General features: G+C 38.3%; 1 protein-coding gene across 3 annotated transcripts in view; it reads left to right on the top strand.

The window, feature by feature from the left end:
- Positions 1-12,788, top strand: part of TBK1 (TANK binding kinase 1) — a 32,919-nt gene that overhangs the window by 2,575 nt on the left and 17,556 nt on the right. For all 3 annotated transcript variants that reach the window (XR_004841380.1, XM_009634300.2, XM_035889929.1), the window contains exons 2-8: positions 747-867; positions 2,624-2,764; positions 3,965-4,094; positions 4,680-4,861; positions 5,682-5,842; positions 9,060-9,170; positions 10,962-11,141. Coding sequence is in view for 2 of the 3 variants with exons in the window: in XM_009634300.2 (XP_009632595.1) it covers positions 781-867; positions 2,624-2,764; positions 3,965-4,094; positions 4,680-4,861; positions 5,682-5,842; positions 9,060-9,170; positions 10,962-11,141 (992 nt within the window). In the remaining variant the exon portion in view is untranslated. The remainder of the gene's footprint in view (positions 1-746; positions 868-2,623; positions 2,765-3,964; positions 4,095-4,679; positions 4,862-5,681; positions 5,843-9,059; positions 9,171-10,961; positions 11,142-12,788) is intronic.

A 12,788-nucleotide genomic window follows, 5' to 3' on the forward strand; every position in this document is an offset into this window, starting at 1 on the left:
TTTTTTTTTTTTTTTTTTGAATCTGTGAAGACCTGGGCATATGAAAAAGGGTGGACCTGAGTTGAGAAAGGGTGGGGAAGCCAGGCTGTCTCTAGAAATGATGCAACATACCAAATGTGAAATTTTAGACATGAGAGGAATGTCCCTTAATTTCTTCCAGTAGTAATTGGTGGTTGTAGCAAGTAGCTGAGACTACTTGTGTTAATTGTGACTTTTATCTAGCTCATGTAAAAATAGCTTTCTGTAAATAGTTAGTGCAGTTCCTTTACAGTTGTACCAAAGTGCAGCTTCCAGAGCCACTGTGATCTAAAAGATCTGTATACGTATCTGCCATCATCTCTAATGCGTGTTCTTTGGCATAGATGCTGAATAATAGAATTTGATTACAAGTCTTGCTTATTTTCAAAAGACCTTGTGCGTGTGTTTGATTCTTACCTATAGTTTTTGTTACTGTATCATTTAAGCACCTGTGTACAACAAAAAAAGGATTATAAAGCTTTCACTTTTCCAGATGATTTTTCAAACAAAGTTTGGGGAGTAAAGACCTCAAATGCAGAGAGGTGTTGTGTGTATGGCATTAGTTTTGGTTGTTGAGCTTGGGTTTGTTTCTTTTTTTCACCTCTTATTCCTCTACTTGGTGGTTGTTAATTATTTCTGTAGGTCTTTGGAGTTGTGGTTGAGTGGTTTTTTTCCTTCTAACTAAAATAAGTCCTTCCTGAATTATAATTTAATCTTTTGTTTTTAAGGTGCAAAAGAAGACTGTCTAAGCAAAGAACAAAGATGCAGAGCACTTCGAATTACCTCTGGCTGTTGTCTGACATTCTAGGACAGGGAGCTACTGCAAATGTTTTCCGGGGACGACATAAGGTTTGTGAGGAATTACTAATCTGAGTAACAAGTAAAACTGAAACTTTTTCATAGGCGAGTAGTGTCATGAAGTCAACGAAAACCCATTCAAGATTTTGGCCTAAAGCAAATATGTCTTTGTAACTACTCATACTTAGTTTTTGATTTTAATATTCATCCACTGAATTAGTTCTATACAGTTATTTCTGAGGATTTGTTTTTAACATTGTATTATTTGTCCTTGTAAAATATTAACTGTTATTAATTCTTCTTTCCTCCATTCTTCAGTTTTATGGAAAAAATACTCCTTGCTTAAGAATTTAAATAGGAATAGAAGTCTTACCAGTTTTTATTATGTGATATGTTATTTTTGTCTTTGTTAATTCCTCTTTTCATAGTTTTTCCCTGTTCTTTTAAAACACATTTTTTGTGATTTTTACGATTTTGTACTGTAATATTCTTAACATATTACTGTACTGGATGAAGTTGCTGTTAGTCTTTGTCCGTAAGTCAATGCTTCATACATGTCTAGGATACCATCTTCTTGGTGACGTGCCTTGAGTAATCGTACAAAACAGTACATCTTTGAGCAGTTTTGCCATGTAAATGGTACACTGATGTGTATGTTGTAACCTGAGTGAGGGGCTAAAATGACCTTACTTGTGTAGGTCATTCTGTTCCTATGAATTTCATGGTATGTCTCACAAAATGAAGATAAGCCTAAGATATAGCCGTAGAAATTACAGTCTGTGTGAAATCAGTATGAAGTTATATATAAGCTAAGCAATAATTTAGCAGTTAATGTGCTTTTCTGGGTGAGTAGATTTCCACACAGAATGATTCCCCTGTAAAGCTTACGGTTTCACAGTTGCATCTCTCATCACCCTCACTAGTGTGAGCGCATGACCTGCAGCTCATTCTCAATGGGACAAAACTTTTACCTGGCTATCAGTAGTGCATGTAAGTGTGCTGTATAACACACCTAGTCTAAGCACAAGAAGACTTTGTCCTTATAAAGAATCTGTCGCACACGAGACTGCTAATGTAAGCTTATTCTTAGAGTGGGTGCAGGGAGGTACTTTGCCCTAAGAGGGACAGGAGTTGCACTCCCAGCTGGTGCTGTGGGTGCCTGAGCCTGCTGGGGCTCAGTTCCCCCTGAGAACTTAAGTCTCTGATTAAGTTCACGACAGTGCTCCTGTGTACTATGTGGGTTTGAATTGCTTCAGGATCTTGCATGAGTGGTATGTAGTGCTCAACACTGCCTTCTTTGAAAAAACAAAATGCTGCTTTATCAGAATAAACAGAATGATAAAGAAAGAGAGCGCAACATTCAGCTTCCAAAAGTTGTCTCTTAACTTAAGCAAGCCAAGATTCTCAACCATAGTATGTGTGTGTCTCGTACTGATTTGTGCAAGTGGCTTACCTCTTGCTGAAAAATTATTTTTTCAGCTAAGTTTTTGGGTCATTCTTAAATGTGTAGCCTTTCTTATGCTAACTATTTTTTTAAAAGCACTTAGATTTTGCAGGCTAACGTTGAGTTTCCATTCTGTTAGTCTGTTTGCTTCTAGTCTATATTAAACTAAACCACTATATACATAATCTTTTTTTTTAGGAGAATCTTAATTTCTACCTGAACACAAAATGCTATTTTGAACTATTTCAAATCTGGATATGCTCATATGCAGAACAGAAGACCTCAAAATGCTTGGATAATGTGTATGTGTAGGTTTACAATCTTATGCTTCTGTTTGAGTAGTAATTTGTTTGTTTTGAACAGAAAACTGGGGATTTATATGCTGTTAAAGTATTTAACAGTATAAGTTTCCTTCGTCCCGTGGATGTTCAGATGCGAGAGTTTGAAGTATTGAAGAAACTAAATCATAAGAACATTGTTAAATTGTTTGCCATCGAAGAAGAGGTAATGAATTGTTGTAGTTGTGATCCAAGATGCATGGTAGTAACCATAGTAACATGTCTTTTTGCTTTCTCCTCACCATGGAGGATAAAGTTACACTCTTAAAGATTAGTAATATATATGATGATATAAATACTCTGATTCAACCACCAGCGGTTTTTCTTTTTCTTTCTTTTGTTGTTGAAAGCATATGCGTGCTTTCAGTGTTTAGGCTCAGGTTATGATTCTTCAAAGCCATCTTGAGAATCCACTGTCCTAAGCTTTATCTTGAATTAGGATTTTTAAGCTGAATGTATACATGTATGAATATTCCTGTATGTATACGTGTATGAGTATTTAGTTCGTACTGATAGTTGGAGGTGTTTCAGTAATCCTGAGAATTTTTTGCTTTTGCTTTCAACCAACTGAAATAATAGAATCATAGAATCATTTAGGTTGGAAAAGACCTTTAAGATCAAGTCCAACCATTAACCTAACCCTGCCATCCCACCACTAAACCGTGTCCCTAAGCACCTTGTCTACCCGTCTTTTAAAGACCTCCAGGGATGGGGACTCAACCACTTCCCTGGGCAGCCCATTCCAGTGCCTGACAACCCTTGCAGTGAAGAAATTTTTCCTAATGTCTAACCTAAACCTGCCCCGGCGCAACTTCAGACCATTTCCCCTCATCCTATCCCCCGTTACCAGGGAGAAGAGGCCGACCCCCACCTGGCTACAGCCTCCTGTCAGGCAGCTGTAGAGGGCGGTAAGGTCTCAGCCTCCTCTTCTCCAGGCTAAACAACCCCAGAATGATGTAGAACTGTACATTAGTATGAATTGCAGTAGTTGTGCTGAAACTGAGACTGATCAGTTGAAATGATCCAGATGCTGAGATTAGTAAAGAGGAAAGCTGAACAATTGCTGCTCTCTGGTCTTCTGTGCTGTAGTTTCTCATTTGTCCGCCTATCAATATTGCTGTCAACCCTCTAAGTGCCTAGAACTTGAGGCTTTCTTAATCTCCTTCCTCCTCCAAGTTAGAATACATGAAACAATATGAAAATTCACCTGCACTTCTTTTGAAGATAACCAGAACGGCATTTATCATCTAGCCACAGACTTTTTCTTTTTTTTTTTTTTTTTGAAAGTAAGATCCTGCAGTTATATGCAATTTCTGATGTTGTTTTCATGATAGTCACAGACTTCTCTTTTAAAATTTTTTTCCAGACAACAACTAGACACAAAGTACTGGTTATGGAATTTTGTCCATGTGGGAGTTTATATACGGTTTTAGAGGAGCCTTCTAATGCCTTTGGTTTGCCAGAGTCTGAGTTCTTAATTGTTTTGAGAGATGTGGGTAAGTAGACTTTGCTCTTTAGTCTCCATTTCATTGACTGAAATGGACTCATACTTGTTTTATTTATCTTGAAACAGCAAGAGATGAGGAATTTGAATGACAATTAATTGAACAATTTAATATGGTCATATTTTACTTATGTCTATACTGGTATAGATAGCTGCATTAAGAAGCCATTTCTGTTTAAAGCATTGCTGTAATTCTTTTTGATTGTTTGTTTCAAGATTATTTGTCACATATTGGACTGATTCCTAGTCATAATTAATCTCAGAAGAGTAAATTAGAACAATAACGAGGTTTACCTGTGTCTACCTGTTACAAACTTTTCCTCCATTACTGTATGGGAAAGATGTTGCTGAGAGCAAGAAAAACTGTAATTTAGCTGCCAGAAAGAAAAAAAAAGTCCAAAATGCTTAGAATATTCTCTGGTCCTAGTCTTTTTGTTAATAGAGTGTCCCTTCTTGTTCCCATTTCCCAGTGAGAAAGTAAATACATATATCTTCCTAGCCTCAGTTACAAATCAGTGCTTTCACAGTCTATGTCAAGATGTATACATAAGTTCTGTATTTTTTATTTTTATTGAAGTGGCTGGGATGAATCATCTCCGGGAGAATGGAATAGTGCACCGTGACATCAAACCAGGCAATATAATGCGTGTTATAGGTGAAGATGGTCAGTCTGTTTACAAACTTACAGACTTTGGTGCTGCAAGAGAACTTGAAGATGATGAACAATTTGTTTCTCTCTATGGCACAGAAGAGTATTTAGTAAGCCTATATGATTTCACTTTCTGTTGTGGAAATGTTTGAAGCCCAGGGCCCTTTGTGATGAGAGTTGAGTAGGTGAAGGTCAGACTGCTGGGAATTAGTATTTGAACTTTTATATTATAATTGGTTTTATAGCTTTCCAACTTTTTCACCTTGGATCGTGCCAGTTCTGCTGATCTGAGCACAGTAGCCTTTGAATAATTTCCAGGTCCAACTTCCACTGTTGCTTTCTGTGAAAGGAAGAACAGTATTTTAGTTATGAATGTCTTTGCCTTTATCTCTGTAGGTATTTTTCAGTTTGTATTTGAGCTACGTGGATGACATTAGGTGTAGTTAAGAGCCACTTGTCATCTTAGTTAACCAAAGAGTGGCAGGCAGAGAAGTATCAATACAAGCATCTTGGGCATAATTTTCTTCCTGCCATGTTTTCCCACATGTAGTATCGTAGCTGATATTCTCCTCTGCTATGGATCTTTTTCCAATTTGATTTCCGTTGTTTCAAAATCATCTGGAGGAATATTGGCTTTCTCTTCTTCTTTAGTGGTGTTTTATTCTAGTAGTCAGTGTTTAGCTAAATTTTAAAATATTTTTTACAAGCCTTTAATAAAAGTGGCTGTCATACCTAGGAACAATTTTGTGACATTCTGTCACAATAACTTAAGCAAATTCTATGATACAAGCTAACTTTGCTTTTTGATTCCAGAGCTGAAAGTTTAGAATGACAAATTATCTTGCTGTGAAATGATAGATTGGGATTTTATTCTTTATATTGTTCATAAAACAATTCTAACTTCTTCTTTTCTGTTTTTTTTCTGTTTAGCATCCTGATATGTATGAGCGAGCAGTTTTGAGGAAAGAGCATCAGAAAAAGTATGGAGCAACAGTTGATCTGTGGAGCATAGGGGTGACCTTTTATCATGCTGCAACAGGGAGTTTGCCTTTCCGACCTTTTGAAGGACCTCGTAGAAACAAGGAAGTGATGTAGGTAATTTAGAAGGAGGATTTTATCTGTTCATTAATTAAGTCAGTCCATGAAATGCTTTTTATCAAATCCTACACACATACAGTAAACATTAAAATAGTGAAGCTATTTAAGGAAAAACGTTCTTTAACTTTGTTGTGGTTTAACCCCAGTAGGCAGCTGAGCACCACACAGCTGCTTGCTCACTCCCCCACGGTGGGATGGGGAAGAGAATTGGAAGGGTAAAAGTGTGAAAACTCATGGGTTGAGATAAAGATAGTTTAATAGGAAAAGAAAAACCCCAAACAACAAAAAAAACCCACCTCTAAACCCAAAGGAAAACAAAACCAAGAGAAACAAGTGATGCAAAAAGCCCCCAATTGCTCACCACCAGCCAACTGATGCCCAGACAGTCCCTGACCAACTGCCACCCTGGCACATTTCCCCCACCCCCAGCTGAGCACGATGTCATATGGTATGGAATATCCCTTGGGGTCAGCTGTCCTGGCTGTGTGCCCTTCCAACTTCTTGCCTGCCCTCAGCCAACTCACTGGTAGGGCAGTGTGAGAAGCAGAAAAGGTCTTAACGCTCTGTAAGCCCTGCTCAGCAATGGCTAAAACATTCCTGTGTTATCAAAACTGTTTTCGTCACAAATCCAAAACACAGCACCATTTGAGCTACTATGAAGAAAATTAACTCCATCCCAGCCAAAACCAGTACAAACATTTTGCTTCAACAAGGATTTTACTGTGTGGCACCTTAAGACCTGAATTAAGCATCAGAGCTCCCCCAAAATACTGATGTTTTTCCACACATCTTTCCTTCACCATGGCACGAGGCTGGTCTGTTCCAGTGTAGTGTGTATAACTTGGTTATTCAGGCAAAATTATGGTATTCTGAAATGGGTTTTCAGTGCTGCAAATTTTTGTTGTCCTTTAAATGATTGTCTTCTCATGCACTACCCATGAGACTGACGTTTTTTGGGTAGCGTAGTTGTGGACTGTGGCTGAAGATAACGGGGGTAGCTCTTGCATGGGAAACAGAAGTTGTGTCTATGATGTGCTGGTTGGAACTAATTCTGATTTCATCTTAGTCTAGTTCTATTTTGTTGTTGTTCCGTGTGTTGCATTTAAAAAATAAAGCAAGGTGGTACTTGGGAACCCTTAATAGGCCAATAACATCTCTGTTCTGGTATTCCTTGAAAAGCTGACTCCAATTTTCTTAGTTTAAGGAACTGCCCATCCTGTGATTATCCCACAGGCATTCTTGTTGTTGTATCTGCTTGAGAGATAAGCAAGGAACATATGTTCTGTATGTACCTCATCCTCCAAAAAGAGAAAGCACAACTGAAGTTTTCTGTTGCAAAAAGCCTATTGTGCTCCTGCTGCGTTTCATGAGACATTTGAGACATACTAGCCTTTCAGTACAAAGTTAGACAATGCCAAATTGTATCCAAATTGCTAGATGTTTCCAAGTTAATGTAATTTCTTAAAGCCCATGTCCTGTTCATTACGGTGGGATGGGGAAGAGAATTGGAAGGGTAAAAGTGTGAAAACTCATGGGTTGAGATAAAGATAGTTTAATAGGAAAAGAAAAACCCCAAACAACAAAAAAAACCCACCTCTAAACCCAAAGGAAAACAAAACCAAGAGAAACAAGTGATGCAAAAAGCCCCCAATTGCTCACCACCAGCCAACTGATGCCCAGACAGTCCCTGACCAACTGCCACCCTGGCACATTTCCCCCACCCCCAGCTGAGCACGATGTCATATGGTATGGAATATCCCTTGGGGTCAGCTGTCCTGGCTGTGTGCCCTTCCAACTTCTTGCCTGCCCTCAGCCAACTCACTGGTAGGGCAGTGTGAGAAGCAGAAAAGGTCTTAACGCTCTGTAAGCCCTGCTCAGCAATGGCTAAAACATTCCTGTGTTATCAAAACTGTTTTCGTCACAAATCCAAAACACAGCACCATTTGAGCTACTATGAAGAAAATTAACTCCATCCCAGCCAAAACCAGTACAAACATTTTGCTTCAACAAGGATTTTACTGTGTGGCACCTTAAGACCTGAATTAAGCATCAGAGCTCCCCCAAAATACTGATGTTTTTCCACACATCTTTCCTTCACCATGGCACGAGGCTGGTCTGTTCCAGTGTAGTGTGTATAACTTGGTTATTCAGGCAAAATTATGGTATTCTGAAATGGGTTTTCAGTGCTGCAAATTTTTGTTGTCCTTTAAATGATTGTCTTCTCATGCACTACCCATGAGACTGACGTTTTTTGGGTAGCGTAGTTGTGGACTGTGGCTGAAGATAACGGGGGTAGCTCTTGCATGGGAAACAGAAGTTGTGTCTATGATGTGCTGGTTGGAACTAATTCTGATTTCATCTTAGTCTAGTTCTATTTTGTTGTTGTTCCGTGTGTTGCATTTAAAAAATAAAGCAAGGTGGTACTTGGGAACCCTTAATAGGCCAATAACATCTCTGTTCTGGTATTCCTTGAAAAGCTGACTCCAATTTTCTTAGTTTAAGGAACTGCCCATCCTGTGATTATCCCACAGGCATTCTTGTTGTTGTATCTGCTTGAGAGATAAGCAAGGAACATATGTTCTGTATGTACCTCATCCTCCAAAAAGAGAAAGCACAACTGAAGTTTTCTGTTGCAAAAAGCCTATTGTGCTCCTGCTGCGTTTCATGAGACATTTGAGACATACTAGCCTTTCAGTACAAAGTTAGACAATGCCAAATTGTATCCAAATTGCTAGATGTTTCCAAGTTAATGTAATTTCTTAAAGCCCATGTCCTGTTCATTCTTTATCTCCAAGTGACTTTGTGATGGCTAAATGTTATCTATTCCCATGGAGCATGCTAGAAGTTAGTCATGTAAATGTCTAAATTCAACTGTGTTAGAAATCTGACTTTGATTAATGGACACTTGTGAAAAAACTTCAGCTTCCTTCAGTGATGCTTGCAATCTCTTCTAAATTTTTCGCAAACCTGAGGTAGACAAAGTTGTTTCTCCAACATAGCCCAAAGTGTTTCCTTTTCATTGTTTACTATTTTAGTACCACTCTGTCAGCTTATAAGTGAAGCTTCCTAATTACTGCACCACCTACAAATTTAAGCCAACCTGTTGTTTAGATTTATATTATTGATAGCCTTTTGAAGATTAGTTACTAGACCTATGTATGTATAAGAGGTAGTAGTTGAGGTCTCTAATATTTTTATAATGTATCACAGGTATAAAATAATCACTGGAAAGCCTTCTGGTGCTATTTCTGGAATACAGAAAGCAGAAAATGGACCAATTGAGTGGAGTTGGGAGATGCCTGTTTCCTGTAGTCTTTCAAAGTAAGTTTGAACTTCTCACAAAATGTTTCAATGCTACTTGATTGGGCTTTTCCAGTTATTCTCTCAGGTTTGGGTCTTGAGAATAGAGATCTGACTGTTTCAGTTTTTTTCTTTGTACTCTTCACTAGGTTGGTACAGTCTACTATTAGGTTATCAAGTGTTTTGTCTTCTCGTCTGTCCTAATAGTTTTATGACTGCTAATTTACAAATAAGCACCTGAAAATCTGAAGTGGTATAAGAAAGATTATTACTGTATTTTTTTCCACCCTCAGGAAAGAGTATGAAGATTTAATAAACCTTGAATTGAAGTCCCTCCTTTCTTGCAAGAATGTGACTTCAGACATTACAAAGGTTAGGCAGTAGGAAGGGAAACGACAAGAAAAGACAGTTCAGAGACTTGCATTTTTGCCAGAAAAAAAACCACATCAGCACATATTCTCATAGTATCTTTTAAATTTTTTTATCATCTTGTTTTTGCTTCATATGTCGTAATACTCAGTCGGAAGTGGAAGATTTAATCTCAATATGATCTTAAAAACACCTCCCATAACCCATTTACCTATTTATCTTCCTGAGACTTCTTCAATACCTTAAAGTTACTACTCTTTTGTGGTAAAGGGAGAAAGAAATTGTTCTGTGAACAGACTCTAGAAACAAACTTTTCTGGAAGCCAAATATATAGATCCATAAGAGACGTAGAGTGAAAGTCTGGTTTATATCAATTTATTAGTTTATATAGTGTGCAGAACTTGCAATTTATATATATTTTTCATGATACCGCTCAGTTGTTTCCTCTGCTTATTCCATATGATTTAAGTGCTTAAAGCAATAAAGGAAGCGGATTTTTTCATTAAACATCTGTTTATAGTAATATTTTCAAGTAGCATTTAAACAGCTTTTAAACTTACATTTACTGTCATAAGTTTAGTACCAACGTGAGTTTGAGCACAGCGTCCACTGACCTCTAACGGCACTGTCAGTGTGCTTATAAGCCACTGGAGCTTCCTTCAAAATGTTGCCAGTTTTGCCGCTGGATACCAGTTTGAAGTGTACATAATGTTAAAACTTTGAAGAAGTTGTTCACAATAAGACAGGGGTAGGATCAATAAATTTCCTTGTAATTCACATTCTCAAAGGAGAAATACAGGAGATTTAAGCTGGCCTTTCTCCTAGAATAGTACTGACTGTAAGGCAGTAGTTGCACTTTTTTCTTTGTGACAGTTAAGCTGCATGCATGGAGTACTTATTCAGCCCCATCTCAATCAGGATGAATTCTGTCAGTGTTGACAATTTAAATAACGAGTCTTTGCTAACCCAGCTGATCTTGATTGAAAGCAACACAGTGTGAGCACACAGGCAGCTCAGCCAGCAAACCATAAATGGCAGTAGCTTCCTTCAAAGTGATAGACTGTGCTAAGTGTGTGGGGTGAGCTGGATAGAAGACCGCTTCCCAGCAGTGGTAGAAGGTGACCTTAGCTCTGCAATGTAGACTTTTAAAATTGCATGCCATTGTTCCAATGCCCATGAAATTTGTCAAATACCATGGAAAAAATATTTGATAGTTGAGCCTAAAAAGGAGTGATAAAGTATGTGTATTAATGAAAAACAGTGGACATGACCATTGAACATTTTGTTGTGCAATAGAGAGGAAAAAAAAAAGCACTGGAGTATTCTTCAAGGGATAATAGATTTGCATTCATGAGACAAGTCAAATGAAGTATTGCAGTTGGTTACATGGTGAAAAGATCCAGCTAGATCCAAGTTGTCTTATCTCTTCTGGGTGTCCTCTAGGGGTCTGCAAGTACTGCTCACTCCTGTCCTTGCGAATATTCTTGAAGCAGACCAGGAAAAATGCTGGGGATTTGACCAGTTCTTTGCAGAGACAAGTGACATACTGCACCGAATAATAATCCACATCTTTTCACTGCAGCAGATGACCTTGCACAAAGTTTATATTCACAGCTATAATACGTAAGTCCTCTCCCTCTGTTTTCATTACTTTGCTCTTATTCAGGCAAAGGGTACTGTGACCTCAGATCGCCAGTGTTACAAATTCAGTAGCCTTTCCTGTGAAAGCTTGTAATTCTCCTGTGTAGTCACAGTACATAGAAGCCTGTTGACCAAAAATAAAAATAAAATCACTGAAGGTCAAATCAACTGATCTTAAACTTGGTCTTAATCAGTGACAGAACACAGACTTAGTCCTTGACACATTACAATGTGTCTGTGTTGTGTTCTTAATGGATACCAACTAGTCCCACATTTGTATATGTTACTTATTTACAAAGTAGTTTCCCAGAGACTCTGTTCAACTCTCTCTTTTCTTGTCTTGTCCTCAAGAATCCAAAATGTGCACATCATCTGTGACTGCCATAAAACTTTCTCAGGGGTTCTGAAGTTGTGACTGGTACAATTGAGGATCCTGAGTTATGTAGAGTTCACCTTATGGCCGTTAAGTGCTGTTGTTAAAAGCTGTAAAGTCTGGTTTACAGTTTGGTACAAAAATAAGTGCCTTTTCTCTGCCTTATTACAGATAATACCAAGCATGTGTTATTCTCCAATATGTGAACAGTTACAGTTATTTCATCAAATGTGTAAATACACTTCTGGCCTCTTCAAATTTTTCTTTTCTATTCTTTCATTTGTATTTTGAGAGAGCCCAAATACTGTTTTTGCAGAGAAATCTTGCTTGTACCTCAAACTGCTATTTGTGCTTTATTTTTTTAAATTTATTTTATTATTATTTACCTTTATGATTATTTATATACTAGCTGTAGTGTTAAGAAGTGACAGCGTACTAGTGCTGCCCAGGAGGCAAATTTGTCTGTCCTGTTACTGTGCTTAAGGTTTTTGTTCTTTGTAGGAGGTTTTGTTTGTTTGTTGGGGTTTTTTTTGGGGGGGAGGGAAGTTGATTATAAATTTTTGTGCCTTTTACCCATTGATTGCTGGAAATAAAATACCAAAGTGTCTTTGGTCTTCCTTTTCACTGCTGTTCTAGGAGATTATCTGGCTGTTAGCTTACAGTCTGAATTTAAGCTGTGTGCTTTTTGGCATGTAAAACACCAAACTTTTCTCTTGGAGAGACCATCCATCTCCTTTGAAGAAATGGGTACGCCTGAGGAAACTAAAGTGTGCTTCCTTCCACTCATCTGTTGTTGCCTGGTTTTCCTGACCTTCAGACTTCAGGCGAGAGCAAGATTGTTTACACAGAGATGCTTTGGTGGAAAATCAGAGGTAGAAAGGGAAGTCTGATATTTTGCAGGAATCATAGAATCATAGAATGTTTTGGGTTGGAAGGGACCCCTAGAGGTCATCTAGTCCAACCCCCCCGCAGGAGCAGGGACACCGCTAACTAGATCAGGCTGCTCAGAGCCCCATCCAACCTGGCCTTGAATGTTTCCAGGGATGGGGCCTCCACCACCTCTCTGGGCAACCTGTTCCAGTGTTTCACCACCCTCATTGTAAAGAATTTCTTCCTTATATCTAGTCTAAACCTACCCTGGTTTAGTTTAAAACCATTACCCCTTGTCTTGTCACTGCTGGCCCTACTAAAAAGATTTTCCCCATCTTTCCTATAGGCCCCCTTTAAGTACTGAAAGGCCGCAATCAGGTCTCCCC

The sequence above is a fragment of the Egretta garzetta genome, unplaced genomic scaffold (assembly GCF_000687185.1).
Source record: "Egretta garzetta isolate BGI_Z169 unplaced genomic scaffold, ASM68718v1 scaffold792, whole genome shotgun sequence".
In the NCBI taxonomy this organism is placed as follows: Eukaryota; Metazoa; Chordata; class Aves; order Pelecaniformes; family Ardeidae; genus Egretta; species Egretta garzetta.